The sequence below is a fragment of the Pieris napi genome, chromosome 12 (genome assembly GCF_905475465.1).
Source record: "Pieris napi chromosome 12, ilPieNapi1.2, whole genome shotgun sequence".
Classification (NCBI taxonomy): Eukaryota; Metazoa; Arthropoda; class Insecta; order Lepidoptera; family Pieridae; genus Pieris; species Pieris napi.
In genome coordinates this window covers 4,947,482-4,966,376 of record NC_062245.1, presented here as the reverse complement: position 1 = coordinate 4,966,376, position 18,895 = coordinate 4,947,482, and the positions used below count along the sequence as shown (strand labels likewise).

Here is an 18,895-nt window from a genome sequence, read left to right as displayed (position 1 = left end):
TTAGCCTGCCTGATTGCGTTAAGAAAATTCCACCATCTTTTGATCGTACCCCTAGGGCCTGTCTGATACCTTAGGTCTCCAGGTAGAAGCGTTGTTTGCGCACACAAAGAAAGTAAAATGGTGCACAGCCAGGGATTGATTGACAGCCGACCTCAGCAATAAGAGTCGCACACTGCTGCACTGCTTTGTTAGGTTCATAATTATCCCTAATAGTCCCAATTCTATGCGCAATTGGGAGTGCCTTACCTTTTATGAGCCACCCATAGCACTCTTATGGCTTGTTCGGACCTTCCCCTATTTATTATATACAATCAATGTTTGAGGGTAGGCATAAAAAAATTTAATTCTTTCAATAAACATTTTATTAATAACGGTTTTTATACATGGCCATTAGGTATCACAATTTTTATCTTAATTAATTAAAATGGCTTATTCATTAACATTATTAAGATAAAAGTACGTATAAATGTAATGCATATATATATAAAAAAATAGTAGTGAAAACCATAGAGTTTTGTAAAGATTTTTAAATCTGATTCTATTTACACCTTCTGAAATATCTAACTTAATCCAAGAAGAATAAAAGTTACCGATTCGATATAAATAAAGCTTTAGTTTGTTAAAAAAAATAAGCAAAAAAAATACGTCTTAAAAAATGGCAATTTTTAAGTGTGAGTGACCTGATCTACGACTTACACCCGTGATTGTAACACTTAAATCACTAAGGGAAAACTTTTTTTATATAGTGCAGTTTGTACTAAAACTAAATGCAATGATTTGGCTATTTACATTCTTTAATGTGTAAGGTGTCCAAAAAATTCAATTTAAAGTTCCGTTCCGTTTAATTTGAAATATGAAAAAATCTCATGTTTTTGACAGTAATTCGCACTAAGAATAAAATTACTGATTTAAGTCAACATCACTTAGCGCTGAGTGTGACTTCCGTACGTATTGAAGTAGCATATGAAACATCTACTAAGATATCTTGTCACATCCTTACACATAGCAAAAAATCTTTTAAACTATCGATTAAAATATTCCATTTTACTATAGTGGAGTATTAAGACAACTTATAACTACTGGCATACTTCCATAGAGCACAAAAATGCAACGTTATAAAGTACACATCTCTCTTTTCATCACAGCGTGAATATAATTTGTCAGAAAGAGACGAAAGAGTTAGAATATTGCAATTACTGAGTTAATTATAGTTAAAATATTCCGAATATTTTGCATCAAGCTTTTTGTAGACTAGAACTAGGTGCTCTATGGATTTAAGCCACACTTTGAGCTTAAAATATATTAAAGTGATTATTTATATCACGCCGTCGGTATCTCGATGTTTAAATATATGAGTGACTAGTTTATTAATGTTTTACATGAAATCATATATTTTAAATAGGGAAGCAATATTTACGCGCATGCGCTTCATACTACTGCATGTGAGACTGAACTTCATGGATTATTAATTAGAATTTGTTATAAAAAGATTAAGGTTTTTTGTTTTCTTGTTTTGTTTATATGTGATAGTTGTTCTTGGTTTAATTTTTCGTATTAAAAGTCTTTATTGCTTTAATATTAAGTAACAGTAATAATATGTGGGGCCAATGGACAGACTTTTTTTTTTTAATTTTGAGAATTCTTTCGAGCTACCGACAATGCAAGCTAAAACTAAATTTTTCCAATAATACTTATGTGTCCTCGAGGACGTATCAAAAAATATTTTTTTTTATATTTTTGTACATTTATTTTAGACTAGGACTATTTGGATGACTGAAATGGGTGGGTACACAATTTTAAAAGTTCAAAAAATAATATCGACACAGAATCATTAAAAATTAGTGGCCGTTGTAAATATCTGATTTAAACGCGTTTACACAATTATACATTTTGAATTCAAGTTAGCCACGCGTTTTAACTACGTATTTATTTATTTAAATGATTAAACGATCCAGAAAATAACGAACGTATAAATTACGCAATTTTATCACATTTTCCTAAATTATTTTTCCTCAGTATTTCCACGATTTATTCTAGTAGTGGTCTAACAGTAGTGCGTCATAAGGGCCATAAGTAGTATCCCACCGAGTAGCGCTGCCAGGTGTTTGAGGGACTCCCATCGGTCTTCCTCCCTCAGCAAGTCGGGTAAGACGGTGATGAGGGCTATGTGAAGGAACCCGCCTGCTGTAAAGGGGGTTATCCATGATGTACGCGCCTCTGGAAATAAACAGTTTCATTACATATCTATACACAAAGACTGTCAGCGGGTCTACTCTGTAAAACCTTTGATCATATAGAGATAAATACAGACTTTTAATTACTATAAAATCTGAATTCGTTTTGTCGCAATGTGTTGTTTTGTGTGGTACGAATATTAAAAACAGTACTGTGATAGTACAGAGTAAGTTTGCAGTTGCCATAGGAAGCGTTCAAGTATTACGTAACGCAATTTTTGTAGATTATTGACCCCCCCCCCCATGTAACTCGCCGTAACGTTTTTCAGTACCCAAGTACAGTACTGTACCCAAGTATAAACGTTTCGTGACCACCTAGTGACTCTTTTAGTTACTAGTATGTGGTGTAAGTCGAAAAAAATATTAACAATAACGCGTAATTTAATCCCCGCCCCGCATCGTAACGTTTCACAAAAGGACCCCCCCCCAAATACGTTACGTAATACTTGAACGCTCCCATAACCACTATTAGAAATATGTATGTGTATATACGACCTCAGGCACGAGAGTAGCACGGCCTACACTGCTAATAGTTAATGAATAACCAAACTCTTTTACAAAAATATTTTTTAAGCAATTTAAAAAAAAATATGTATACCTATAGCATTACTCGCTCCACTGAAGATGACAGCTGTCATGGCGCCGATCAGACCAGCCGATGCCGTAGCCTGGAAATAATTTTAATTAGAAATAATAATCTGTATGTAGTATAGCATAAAGCATATTTCCGTAATTTAATTAGTCTCAAATCAATATAAAATTAAAAGAATTTTATGGGTAATTTATTCTTGTACGAATAGGTTTTTTTTTTAAACTAACCAATTGTGCTTTAGCTGCCTCCCAACGTGAGAATCCACTCTTCAAAAGGATAGCAAAGTCACCGACTTCATGAGGTATTTCGTGAACTGAAACAATATAATTAAAATAATAAAATACATAATTGTATGTGAACCACTGTTAATTATTTATTTACAAAAGCTTGCCAACGCTCGGCACACTGATACATAAAATAAAATAAAAATCAGTGGCGCTACAACCTCTTTAGGTCTGGGCCTCAGATTTCTGAATCTGTTTCAAGATCATTTTTAAATCTAATAGGCAAGTAGGTGATCAGCCTCCAGTGCCTGACACACGCCGTCGACTTTTTGGGTCTAACACATGTCGGTTTCCTCACGATGTTTTCCTTCACCGTTCGAGCGATTGTTAATGCGCATATTGAAAGAAAGTACATTGGTGCACAGCCGGGGATCGAACCTTCGACCTCAAGGATGAGAGTCGCACGCTGAGCCACTAGGCCTTAAACTTAAGTCACAATCTCGACTTTAGCTCTGTCATAATGTCGACTTAATACTGAAAAAAATGGTTTGACACCTCTTGAAACTTGATTTAAGTATGACAGTTGATACAGATTCTTGTTAATAGCGGTATCACTCACCGAGTATAGCGAACGTGGTGAGTAATCCCACTCTGAATCCCACCAGGAATGATCCGCCAACAGCCAAACCGTGTGTGAAGTTGTCTATGGAGTTCGCCATTAAATTTAAGTATCCTGCAACCTGAAATAAATTATATTAATATATTTCTTTGCATAAAAGAAAATATTAAACGAATTTCTAGTTTTGGTTAGACTTTTCAAGGGCTAAGAAATTGTCACTAGCTGACCATGATTACAAAAACAAAATGTTACAAATTCTCGTTATTTTATAAGACAGTCGACAGTGCCTCTGCCCATAAACACCCTCAATGCTAAAAGTCTCGCGTACGTAGCCGGCCTTTAAATTGATACGGTCTTTTCTTTAGACAAACTCATACTCAAAATATCTTTATTCATGTTGGTAAACAATTACGACTATGAATTGTCAGAAAGAAGTAAAATTAATTGTAAATTTACATTTACTACCAGTTCGCAAGTCAAGGGCGTAGAGCGGGTAAGAAGAACTGGCAAGAAACTTTCCGCCACTCTTTTTAATCGCCAGAAAGACAAATTTGCCGCTTGAGAACAAGAATAAATATCGAAGAAACTCTACTGGATTATTAAGAGTTCTAGTACATATACTACTATTGGGTGAATTTTTCAGTCTGCAGTACCATAACTACATATAATAGCTAACTAATACTAAATTTTAAATACAATATAAATATCCTCACATCTTTCTTCTCGCTCTTCTCCTTAGTTGCATGTAGTGTTTTCTCCCTCGCCTCACGTAATATACACCTTCCCATCCATCGGTTTCCTTTACACTTCACTACACCGTTGTTACCGTTAACACTACTGCAGCAGCCACCACCTGAAGATTAAAAAAAAAAATTGAATGTCAATTAGCGTTCGATACTCCAGCGTCCATCAACGAATCGTGAGACATGACTATCGTTTCGTCTTTTGTTTTAAATAGTCCCATGTCTAGTACTCATCTGTCTCTATTCATCACAGCTTAAACAAAATTTGAAAGAAAGAGACAGCTATGATGTGATGTGCTATTTTTATTTAAAAAGATTTTAAATGGTTAACGTCGGGGTGAACATTGTATGTCGATAAATGAATATGGTTTTGTGCGATGATGAAATCAGATCAGGTGATAAGAATTTTATATAAAAATATAACTTTATTTGTTTTATTATTTTTAACCACTTTTAATATAAATTCAACAAAAACGTTTGAAGTTTGAAACTTTCAATACTATTTACCTGTTCTGTATTTGCTATCAAATTAAGTTTTTTTTATTTGCATATTTGCTGCTACCTGGTACCTATGCAAATAAATAAAGCCACATAAACCAGACTAAAGGTCAGTACTCACATACGGTATTACTCGATAGTTTTACTCGAAGTCGAGTAAAAATCAACGTGTGGACCGCAAAACTCACAGTTCGAAGGCTCGCACCGAGCCGGCTCGATGCAATTAAATGAAAGCGAACTCACCTTTAAATATATATGACGTTGTTATTACTGAATTTTACAGAAACTCACCTTTAGTATTATTATTAAAAACGCATGTATCGTAGAGCTGTTTGGCTGTTACACCATTACCACAGACAGCACCCTTTTGTTTCCTCTCAGCTTGCAGTAGCTTCTCTATCTCTTCTATCTCTATGTGCTGTACGGAGCTCTTTTCCTCTTCTTCTTCGCCAGCAGCGAAGAGTTTTTCCACTATTATGAAGACCAGCATGCCCATCAGACACCAGAGACCGCATTTCATTGATACGTGTTCACCATCTAAAATGTATGGTAATTGAAATTAACAAATAAAAGAACACGTATTCTCCTACATATTTTTTTTAATCGGTTAAATCAATATTATTTATTCATTTAGGTAACACAATGTATACTTATGAACGTCAAAAAGAAATACATATTACTGCCAGTTCCCAAATCAAGGGCGTAGAACGGAAGAGAAGAACTGGCATTAAACTCTCCGCCACTCTTTTTAATCGCCAAGTTTATTGTTTTACACAATGTTTGTAAGGAGCTGCAACCATTACACCATGTTCCACATGACATCTTAAGTAATTAATAGTTATAATAATAAAATAAATTAAAAACAAAGATTTGTCCTCTATCAACAGGAGGCATGGTGAAATAGGAGCACGCACTTACATTCTCGTGGGAACAACACGCAAATACATAGTCGAAATAACCGCATACACGAATTCAAGTCCGACCAGTCACCACAAGTACTAGTAGTTAAAAATACGATACTTTACTTGAATTAACTTAATTAGCGAGCAGCTGGAAGAGGCATATGTGTCACAGGACACGCTGATCATCAAAACGGGCACATCTGATGTATCAGATTAAGTTAGGTTATGTAACTAAAACTATGTTTATATATATATTATACTGGGTGTCAGCAATAAAGGCTTAATAATAAGCCTTTTATATTTATCTAGATGCAGAAATTTATCTATTTAACAAATAATAATGCAATCGAAGAGGCGATGGTGATATACAGCGAGGATTAGATGACAATGCATCTTTGAAAGTTGACACAACGGATTCCATTGTTTATGATTTCCAAAACAAAAAAATAAATTTTAATTGCCTTTACTTTGGCAATACATTTCCCCTGACATTTTTTTTTGGGCATACGGGCAGCAGCTTCACCAATGTTTGATTAATATCGCCGCCCATGGATACTCTCAATGCCAGAGGGCTCGCGGGCGTTTTAAGAATTGGTACGCTCTTGTTTGAAGGACCCTAAGTCGAATTGGTACTTCAGTGGGCAGCTGGTTCTACGGTGCGCGGCCAAAACGCGATGATACGGATGGAATTTCGTATTCTGCCTCGACGTCCAATGATAAAACTTAGGTATTAATGTGAATAACTCCTCTGAACACTCTCGTGGTAAATGCAGTAGAAGATGCAGAGATTAACCCCTTCCACCTTACTTACTCGCAGTTTTGCAGAGCAATCTTCTCCAAATTTTGCAATAAGTATACATTTATATTACTCGCTTTTTAAATACCATTTACAATTTGTAAGAATTCATGCCGAGTTTGCCTTTTGTACAATTCGTTTTCATTGTTATTTTTGTTTGTTTCTAGATGTAAGCTTTTATAGTAAAGGCCATTTGCCCTGTTTTAAATAATTAATACCCTTCTTCATAAAACTTTATTAATTTACATTCATCCCAGCGAGAACACAATTTGTCAGAAGATCTAGTTTTTATGATTAAAGAGAATAGGTTCAACTCCCCGGTAGGTTAAAGATGTAACACTACTTTAAATGAACAATCTAATATATAAAATTCTCGTGTCACAATGTTCGTTCCCATACTCCTCCGAAACGGCTCGACCCGTCTTATGAAATTTTTTATGCATATTAGTAAGTTTGAGAATCGGCTACTATCTATCTTTCAATCCCCTCATCAAACCCCTAAGTAATAAGGGGTGTCCAGCCCAAAAAAAATATTTTTATTTTTTAGACAATGTTTTTTGTTTAAATTTTTATGATACAACATACAAAAATACATAGAACTTCTAATTTTCACCCCTCTACGATCAACCCCTATTTTTTATTATAGTAGATAGTTATATTAAACTAAAAAAATGTTTCCTAGAAATAATATACATGGCAAAATAACGTTTGCCGGGTCAGCTAGTATTTTATATGATGTAAAAATATATAAATTTATAATAAAATCATCTTACGGAAAAGTATCAGAGCAATAATGCGATTTCCTCGGTCATCGACCCACGTGTCAATAAACTTGAAGATAAGCAAAGGATAAAAATATATTATAAACTATAGTGTGAAAATACGCGTCGATTTCCTTTATTGTGTGGTATCTATATTATATTCTATAGTGTATCTGCCTGTATTATTGAAAATATGTTATATTATTTCAATGAAAATAAAAAATAAAAATAAAATATGTTTATAATGGAATATAAGATACATGTATCACTTATTCCACGTCATTTAATTTGTAGGCATCCCTACTCATCGGCAAAGAAGACAGTGGGTGTAGGCCGAGAGAAAAAGCCGGCGTAAAAAACTCTCGGTACTCTTTTAATAGAGCAAATCATCAAACAACTGACAAAATGACAAAGTGAGTTGATCCAGAGTTCGATTTATTTAATGCTTTTCAACGTGGTGGAATCCGACAGACAAAATAGACAAAAAATTGGATTACGAATCAAATGCGAACAATTTCGTTACTAATACGTGTATAATTCGAAAAATATACAAAATTATTGATTTTAAAACAAGAGTGACAGTTTTATTTGTGGTAAAAGAATTATCATTATTTCAGGCAAAATATAATTGCTCTGTATCCACATAATGATAAATTGTTATTTTAATTAACAATATAATATACTTTTGTATAGCATTCGATGTATTTGTCAAGCGATAGTCACATTTACTTTTAATTGCACTTGAAACACAAAACCTCAATGAATCACCTCTATCAAATGACTGTATTTCAATGTAATAGAGTTTATATTGTTGATATATTTGCAACACAAAACTTCAACGAACAACATTAACATATTATTAACGCGTGGCTATAATTTACACAGTATTATATTCTTTATTTTATTATGATTTAATCTAAACTAATATTATAAAGTTGTTTGTTTTTGTTGTATCACGAACTACTGAATTCAACGAAAAATTATTTTGGTAAAAAGGTGGTTTAAAGGTGCCTAAACTAGAGCGCGTAAGACTGCGGGGCAAGTCTAGGAACTAGGAGGACTAGATTTGATAGTTTGTTTCCATTGAATAGGCTCCAAAACTACTGGACCTATTTGAATTCCTTCACCATCACTTACCAATCTCACATTATGTGTATAAAGTGAAGAACTACAATTTTATAGAAGATATTAATATCTACAAAAAATATGTATACATGTCTAACTATTATAAAGTATATATGTGATACATAAATATCTAACCGTGTGTGCCGTACTATACTATGTATTTTATAATCAGATCAACTAGTACGCAAATTGGTTCAAAATTGTTACAGTCAATTGTAAAAACCCGGCCATGTTATGTTCCTACAGGTAATAAGAAAACAATAGTTTTATTTGCCAAAGTTCTTCAAGATCGAATCTCTGATTTGTAGTTCTTACAAAGCGATTGGTAATGATAGATTAGTTTAAATGGCCTATTTATCGTATAAAAAATCCGGAATTCCAGCGATTTCCGTATCAGCGCATTCATAGCAATGGCATTGAATTGTTTCGATTCAAATGTATTGAACTTGCGGGCGTATTTACATATTACGTCAACAACAATGATTCTCTATCGGCAGAATGATGATTATTCAACATTATAAGACCCCATTAATAATTTTACAATAACATAATATTATTATGTTATTGGGAGTAGTGCTTCTTAGGAAAAACAGATTTAATATTTTCATACACAGTTAAATTTTTCTCATCTTCACAAAGTCACTTCTAGTAACTTCCAACTACGCAATAGGTTTTACATTTTTATCAAAAAATAATTTAAGAGAAAGATTCATGAGTAATAATAATATTTTTTTATTACTCCATGACGTCATATAGTATAAAAATAATCACTTACCTTTGGTACTGGCAAGGTCATGTTGCCACGCTTCTGGTAGAAGGTGGAGAAAGACATCCCCTAGCAAACCACCCACGGCGAAACTCAACAGAATTCTTAGTGTCGCCGCACCAGCTGAAAAGTACGAGGATTTTCTATAATTCAATAGGTATGCGATTATTTTGTTGTCATGACTTTAATGTTGACATTTCAAATGAGAACAAGTTATAGGGTCTGTTTCACAATGTGTGGATAAAGTACCAAATAGCTATGCAACACATAAATTATTTGGAAGATAAATTGTGCTATTTGACACTTCATCGGACTCATAACTTATGATGGACTTTATGTGACGAATAGCGCTATATGACAGTCGTGAAACGCAACAATAGTGTTTATCCTACCAATAAGTAATAAATAACTAATTTGGAACTTATGTAGAACTTATCCGTACATTGTGAAACAGACCCATAGTGTAAGAAATATCTTCAGTTTGTCTAAACGACTAATTCAATGCACCGATTTATACTTCTACTCATAATAATCTAAATTAATGATTATGTAATCGATAATATAAAAGATTACCTTTATCACCCATGTCATCGAATGAATTATTACCAATTTATGGAAGTAAAGTGATTTGATAGCATCTATTGGTTTTATCGCAAGATTAAAAAGTTTTGATTTGTAATACGTGTTTGCTTTCATAGTATTTATCAGTTGAAAATGAGAATAAATCAGTGGCGCTACAACCTTTTTAGGTCTGGGCCTCAGATTTATGTTTCTGTTTCATGATCATTTGTCAATCTAATAGGCAAGTGGGTGATCAGCCTCCTGTGCCTGACACACAAGTTCAAGATGTTTTCCTTCAACGTTTGAGCGAATGTTAAAGGCGCACATAGAAATAATGTCTATTGGTGAACAACCGGGGATCGATCCTACGACCTCAGGGATGAGAGTGGCACGCTGATGCCACTAGGCCAACACTTCTCGTATTGCAATAGTATTTATCAATTACATAGCGATTAAAAATGCATATCAAATCGGTCCTAGTACCCTCTTGGTTCTATTATAAAACGAAGATAAAAGATACCGTACCGAGTTGGTTACCATGGTAACCATTTTCTTAATAAAAAAAAGAAGTCTTCATTTTATAGCAAGCCTTTAGTTTTGTTAACAAGAAACTTATACCGTCTTATTCTTAAACGTTACAATTTCGTCACATTTATTGACAAATTGGCACGTGATTGATGACGAAATTCTATCGCTATTTGAGACAGCTACGCCCTGTAGTTTCATCCGCGTTAATTTAAAATGAAATTTAAAACCAGTAGTCAAAGATTACGGCGTTCAAACATACAAGCTCTGGTGTTAAACTATAAAAGTAATATATATAGCTTGGATTAGTTCTTTAATATCCGTAATGTGTTTAACAAACGACGTTAATTTATGAATTATCTTAATTTAACGCTGAATGTAAACAGACCTTTAGAAACTTGGCTGTTCTTTATGTGCTAAGAAGCAGAAATTACGAGCATCTATTCATATTTAATTAGTAGTATTGGTCTAGTGGTATTCGTGTCAGACCTGAGCACCAATGGACCTTCTGTGTATGTGCGCATTTAATGCTCGAACAAAAAAAATCTAAATTATTATTTTTTAATCAATAACATGTTACATTTTTAGCAGATATTGGAGCTGAACTAAGTCTAGGGAGACCTGTACATCAGGGTACTTCGCTCTCGCATAGTATTATATAATAAAGAAAAACAGAAATCTAAGACTAACTACTAAATTAAGGATGTAGGTTTGCATGATTGAGATTTACAGGTTTACATTTGTACGCACCATAATGATAATCTTAGGGAAGTGTAAAATAGTGTAAAGTGCAGTGTGGAAATTAAGAAAGGTTAAATTATACTTAAACTAACAATTCAGTTTCTTCGTAGTTAAGTGAAAGTGTCAGGAACAGAAGGATTATCACCTACTTATCTATTAAAAATACTAAATGATCACGAAACACATATATAAATTTGACACCACCGTGGTGGTAATTATCACCTTTAATGCGTATAAAACAGCCGTCATTCAAAGATACGAGAACAAAGAGGTATTTTAAAAGAGCTTGCAATATCGGTCAACCGTCAATACTACCACCGAAGAGAATGATTATATTATCTCTCACGTAGAGATAACTATAGATAACTTTAACGAAGGTTAAATTAACAGGTTTAGAATCAAACCGTAAGACTGAACTTAATATAACTGGAACTTAAAATACATCTAAGGTATTCTCAAAAGTTTTTGCTAGAGTTTTATTAGTAAAATTCTTTGTTATAATCAAGTTCGTAACGCAAGAAACTAAAAAGCAACAACTGTGCTTCGCAGAATTGGATAAATCATAAAAAGATAAAGTTAATTCCTTAGATTCGATAGAGGAATCTAAAAAAAGATAAAGGTTTCTGAACAGGTTTCATGATTGGCATCTGTGGCATTCGTGATAGGCTACTTTATACTTACTGTCTAAAACTCGGAAGTTATTATAATAATTTTTATATTTATAAACTAGCTATCTATGCGAACTTTTTTTCCTATGCTACCCCGTAGTGTTCGCTTTTCCGGAATAAATATCGAAGTAGGATATATCGGCATCGGCGATATTTAAATTGCCGATTCAACGATACTTTTCAAATTTCGCGCTTTAAAAAAGTAATGTAAACGCGTATCTTGTTCGATCTAGTTTGTTACAAACGAGCCACGGACTATCTATGCCCGGGTTTTGTTCAGTTTCTTGTCTCTCTCACCCGCTTTTTCTTTTCGTATTCCATTTCGCTAGACACTTTAGTAATTACATAGTTGGCTTTTAACTGCTATCGCGTGTAGTATTTTTTCGATACCAAGTTAAATAAAATACAGAATTACAAAAATCTTATCATCTAATATGTTGCGAACAATTTTATTGAATTTTATGTTTAAATATACATATAGCCAATACAACTTTAAATATGAATTATAGTATAAAAAAAGTGCATGCGTACGAAGTACACGTCATGTCAGAAGTGAAACTATTTTGGCAAACAAATTTTTAAGTCTTCTTCATATTTATACAAATCTAAAACTTTTTTGATTTGCGAGACTTAGAGGGAAGACAAAAGGAAGATATGTTAGGAATTTAATTGTCATTAAAATATTAAAAGTGTCGAATATTAATACAAATAATATATTTATTTTTTAAATCTATTTCTTCGATAATAAAACACGTATCATTTTAATTTACAATTCGTCATTTGAGATTTCAATAAATTATTTTGCATAAAATATAAAATACTAATATTTCATAAATTCTCTTAACGAAATTTTAATTTTAAAAATAGAATTCCTATAAGGTAAATCACCCTTTTCACTCTCTTCACAATCACTCTCTCCCTTTTCTTCTACAAAAACGATGCAAATCTTCGTGACGTTTTTTAAAAATTTTACCCTCATGCGCCTAAAGAAGTTTCACTTCAAAAATACTGTAATATATATTTATAATAAAATAATAAATATCAAGTCTTTATGATAATCTACGCGTATTAAGTTCGAAAATCGACTTTAAACGAATCTGATAGCTACGATAATCGTAAATAATAAATGTGTTTTGTTTCAAATATTTTTGTTGCTGAATAATTTTACACGATATTTTATATACTGTAATATCATGCTAGTTATTTTCTCCAAGTAATCTTATTATTTAATGTTTCACATCACGTAGTGGTTATCTCGGCATGCCAGTTTTAGAGTTATCTTCTTTGATCCCTTAATTCTTTCTAATATGGGATTCAATGGTGAAACTTGTACTTTTTTCTTAAATGAAATTCAAACTTTAATTAAGAAAAAAGTTCAATGGATTCTTGTGATGTACCACATCAGCAAAATGTACTAAAACTAGGTATATAGGTAGAAATCATACTTTTAAACAACATTTAGACATAATAGGTTTCAATGTTGTTATTGTAACAGCAAAAACATATTTTTTATAAAAGGAAAAGTTTATTTTTGCTTTGAAATATGTTTTTTTAGACTTGAAATAAATGCTAGACATTCATTATATAAGATTTACATAAACGACCTCCCATTCTTTGTCAGCGGAGTCATGAGATAGTACTTGGTGACGAAACTTCACTTCTATTTAAAGTGAATAGGAGATACGTATTATTGGACGATGTACACAATTCTATCTCTCGTATAGTTAACTGGTTTAATGTACCTTACTACTTAATGGGAATAAACAAAATGTATTAGATTTACAACTAAAGCGAGATATTGGTAAACTGAAAGTTAAAGACAGTGAGCTAAACTTTGTTGACAAAACTGTGTTCCTAGGCATAACAATAGATAGTTAACTCCAGTGGGACACATTGAGACTCTTACGAATAGGCTGAGCTCTGCAGCATATGCAGTAAAGAAAATCCGACAGCATACTGATCAATCAGGACAGGGCTAAAATTGTGTATCATAGGTATTTTCACAGCGTTATGTCCTGCGGTATTCTACTGTGGGGTGCTGCTGCAGAGGTTCAATCCATATTTTTGCTGCAGAAGCGGACTATTCGGGTTATTTTGTTGTTTCCCCAAGGGAGTCGGTACGGAATAAGTTTAAGGAATTAAATATTATGATACTATCTGGTCAGTACATTCTTGAAGCCTTGTTGTAGGTACATAAAAATATAAACAAATGAGTGAGTCATCATATAGTATAATACGCGATATAGAACTAATTTGAGTGTACGACCAACCAGGCTCCAGAAGATAAACCACTCCGTATATAGAAATTGTATTCGTTTTTACAAAAACTCCCAAGCTAAATTAGAGAATTAGCGCTAAATAAATTCAAAGCCCTCGCTAAACGTAAATTAATCAATAAAGCTTTTTATAAATTTCACGAATATTTAAATGATCCTAATCCTTGGGATTGATTTGCTCCAGTTCAAACAATTTGTATGACAATACTTGGCGATTAAAAAGAGTGGTGGAGACTATCTTGACAGTTCTTCTTGCCCGCTCTACGCCCTTGACTTGCGAAATGGTAGTAAATGTAAATTTAGAATCAAATTAAAAAAAAATTTTGTTGACATTCATAAATGTACTTGGTTACCTATAAGAATAAAGTTATTTTGAGTTTGAGTAAGATTTTTTGAGTAAGAGTTAGTCATTATAAATATATTTTAGGGTACAGGCAATCCAATGTGGCTATGTTAACAACAATACTTTATATATAATATTAATAAATCTTACACATTGTAATGCATATCAACTTAAAATTAATAAAGACATTTTTATTTTGTTATATGTGCGTTTATTATGATAAGTTGAGATATGCTACATCAAAGCCTAATACAATGTTGCAAGCATTTATCAGCCAGATAGATATAGGCAATCTCGAGAGAAATCATTCAACATTGCTTAATTTTCTTTCAAACTGATAGAGGTCATACTAAAATTTCCAAACTTGTCTTATTCATCTATTATATTATTTCAAAAATAGAATTAATATAATATTCTCTTACTAGCTGACCCGACAAACATTTATTTTGCCATGTATATTTTTTCTCAGAAACCTTTTTTTAGTTTAATAACAACAACTATCTAAAATAAATCGTAAAGGGGTGAAAATTAGGGCTTGTATGTATTTTTATACACTGTATCATAAATAAATAAAAACAAAAAAAATTTGGGGTGGACACCCCTTATCACTGAGGGGTTTGAAAGATTGATAGTAGCTTATTCTCAGACTTACTGAATATGTATAAAAAACTTCATAAGAATTGGTCAAGCCGTTTCGGAGGAGTATGGGAACAAACATTGTGACAGGAGAATTTTATATATTAGATAAAAAATTGATGATTTTAAGTAACTTCCCTTTAACTACAAATACCAGTGTTTTAACATGTACAGCAACAACATACCATATCTTTTAAAATAGCATTAAAGAAAGAAATATATTTGTTTGCGTAATAAGAAACAGACTATACTAAAGATTAGGATTTATATATGATATTTGAACAAAATATTTTTCATATTTGTAGCTCTAATTAGACATACAGCATCGGCATCACCCAGTCATACAGACAGAAATGTTTTCAAAAGCAATATATTTTAACGAATATGCTAAAAATTCGTCCGTTCCATAATATTGTCTATTTTTATCACGTTCCTGTATAGTAATAATAATAATTTATTAAAAGATAAAGTATAATTAACATGTCAACTTTCTAGTGTGGAGGACCAGTGATAAAAGCAATTAAAACTATCATCGGTCAAGCTATAAACCTTTTGATAAACTGTATTGGACTTATGTTGCTTCCTGTAATTAAGGAAATTATTTTATAAACATGAATTAGTTCCCATAATTGTCATGATCATGGTAAATAAATGATATTGGTAAATAAAATTTCATGTCATTGTTAATTATAAAATTTGGTGTAAGACCCACATTTTTCATGTTAATAAGATCAATACTTTTTTCTTTATAATTATAAATGTATTGTTTTAATTAAGTATTCAATTCCCAATTAACAAGCCAATGATAAGAAAAAAACATCAAATAGTAGTTTACAAATGATGAAGTTAACAACATTTTCTTTTTTACAAGTAAGATTACATGTAGAATTAGAGATTTTCTCTGCATAATATCTAATAATATCAATTCTTACTCTTTTCAATATTCAATAGATAAAAATGTTTGGTTACTGTTAGTAAATAGCTTTCTTATCTCTGTTCCTATTGTGTTTGTGTAAATAATTCATATTTTATCAGAATGTAGGTAATTTGGTCAAGCATGTATGATTGATATGGGTTTAATATGGTTCATTGTGCTGTTCTGAAAAGAGCATATTAATGTAAATGGAAAGTTGGTAAAATCTCATAAACTCCCAAATGGGCTAGACACATTACTGCTTGTGCTTTGTATTTGTTTATTATTTATGGGCAAGTTGGAAATGAGTATTTTTTACTTTCCCACAAGTTACATAAAAAAATCGGGTATATTGTAAAATATTTAAAGTATATTTTTGTTCATGGTGCTTGTAATTAATAGCGACACTTCCCGCAATGAGCAAACATTTTTTATTAATAAACTCTTTGTTATAGTGTCGCACGTGCACGGCTAATAATAATGAAAGTCTGTCAACTGTAATGACTTGTGTTAGAAGAAAATTAAAAATAGATTAGAACTAAAATAAAATACCTACCTCCATCTTTAAACGACGCTGTTTCGTTTATTGGGATGATTAGTAGTGGCAAAATTCCACTGAGTCCAACCAACACGGAACCTAGAGCCGCGAACAACCATGGATGTTCATCTAATTCTTCAACAAAACTATAGAAATATTCTGGAAAAATTCCCGCGACAACAGCTTCTCCGGTTTCCATTCTTATTTATTTTTTACTAAACTTCCGTGAAAAATGGTCCTTAGTAAACAAAGGTTTTATCACAAGACTCAACAAAGTTCTAACGTCTCATTATTTATTATAGTGTCGCGGAGACGAAATAATCTTCACTGAGACTGAAATCGTTCACGACCTTATCAAATTATCAGTCCACAGATTGCCAATTCCAATAACATCCCAAGCACAAGATAATATTACTACTAAGGCATTTCTTAACAAAGATCAATCATTTCTAATTCCATTTTATCGGAAGGGAACTTAATTCTATAGCTATTAGGTATAGGCTATTGCAGCTCGTACGGGTCAAAACACGAACGCGATTGAGCGCAGCACGAATCACGATTGACTTTGACGATATACGATTACGATTGTTTGCAGTTTGAGATCTTGTTTGTATTATTATGTCAAAAGTGAAATGATTGAGAAACGTCAAAGTCAAATATCTCGCTGTCATGTACTATGACTTCGAACAACAGGAAAAGTGGACAGTTAAAATGCTTCAAAATTTAACTATTTAATGGTCATAAGTCACAACTCACAGGTTTTTAACTGACTTAAAAAATCTGGAGGTTTAGAACTCGACGCGTATGTTTTTAGTTTTCTAAAAATAATGTTTATTTTCTTTGAAATGGATTCCTATCCATAATGGATTGCGCTAATGTCACGCATTGACATTTTTTTTGTAACTGTTTTTTTTGTAAAATTTGGATAGTTTAATATAAATATTGGAACGAAGTGGAAGGGGGCTAGACGGAATAAATTCTTACGCAATCGTTTATGAGAATGATAAAAAATTATACATATATAGTTAGGATTGAAGGAAATGGTTAGGTTAGCAATGGAATTATGGCTACTTATATTGAATTGGTTTGATTTATTTGCTTATCTATTTTATTGAATTTTATTTCTTATCTGAAAAAAAATACAAATATACTAAAAAATGAGCCAAAGCTTTTGTTCGCTTCGCTCCCGGCTATTGTTTATAATTAACCTGTCATAAGATTTAGCTGTAACCGGTTTATGTCTCCCTAAGAATAATAATAAAGCATAGAAACCACGATAAAATAGTAAACGACGAAATATGTAGATACTTTACTTTATTATGCCTATACCTTATTAATATGTTTTCCTTAGTTGAGCTTCTTGGGTAAAGAATTATTATTTCATGATTATGATTAATTTCTTTTAAAAATTATTAATAAATCATCTTTTGACTTTCATTTAACCCGATCAAGGATTGAGATACCTATAATTAAGTGGTTAGTAAGTTAAGAATACTTTATTAAGGCAATCTAAGCAATATAAAGTAAGTATTTCTTTAAATTTCAATATTATCACGCAATCACGCAAATTCTACTCACATTAGTGTGACTCGCCTGTCACAATTGTTTTGTATACCGTCCCAAGAATAGTTTAATTCAAATTATAGTTTTTTATAAACTTACGGCGTATAAAAATTTACGGCGCCTGTTTATAAATTAAAGCAACTGTATTTATGTGTGTGAGTGCATTATCTTTTCATATTACAACAATAATCAATCTTATCTTTGTGAATCCAGTGGAGTAGTTTCACTGTAACATAATTTTCTTCATTAGACAATGAATTGACATTTAAAAAAAAAATATATTTTAATGTTAAATTTTTATTTATAACTTTAATATCAATCTTTAATTTGGTAAAAACTAAAAAAATAAAAGTTTGAAATAAATTCACAAGATCCAACGTGGGAGAAAATGAGATAGGAAGCATTATACAGTGTATAAACTTTTAATTAAGTGTAGTACGAAGTTTTCACTTCAAAAAGTTTCTATAACTAATGATTTGTAAATAAAATTGATAAATAATCTAATTTTATGATTAAACTACTTACTTGACTTACTTATTTAATTTTCATCAAATCTGTTTTTTTATTTCAGAAAATGTTCAAATACACACTAATTTAAAGTTTATTATGCCTCCTATCTCACTCTCTCTCACGCCAAATCCTATTAATTTATGTGTCTTACTCTTTTTACTGTCGCTTTTTCCGTTGCATCCGGTTTGAAATCACAACGATTCTAAAGAAGTTTCACTTCAAAAAGCTTTTAATAATATTAAATTTTGAGTAAGAATTTGGATAGTTTAATATAAATATTTTTTTAATGTTGTTGAAGGTTAAAATGTTTTTTTGACTTCATGGTCATCAAACAATCCCATAAACTATCTTGGTGTCAAAT

At 31.9% G+C, this 18,895-nt stretch overlaps 1 protein-coding gene across 1 annotated transcript; it reads right to left on the bottom strand.

Annotated features, from left to right (window-relative positions):
• Positions 1-1,918: 1,918 nt before the first annotated feature.
• On the bottom strand, positions 1,919-17,036 carry LOC125054483 (zinc transporter ZIP13 homolog). Its single transcript, XM_047656408.1, has 8 exons — positions 16,480-17,036; positions 9,270-9,383; positions 5,202-5,447; positions 4,383-4,522; positions 3,670-3,790; positions 3,054-3,139; positions 2,833-2,902; positions 1,919-2,217 (listed from the first exon to the last, which is right to left on the bottom strand). Exons 1-8 carry the CDS (start codon positions 16,658-16,660, stop codon positions 2,045-2,047), a joined length of 1,131 nt encoding a protein of 376 aa, XP_047512364.1. The 5' UTR covers positions 16,661-17,036; the 3' UTR covers positions 1,919-2,044.
• Positions 17,037-18,895: the final 1,859 nt, after the last annotated feature.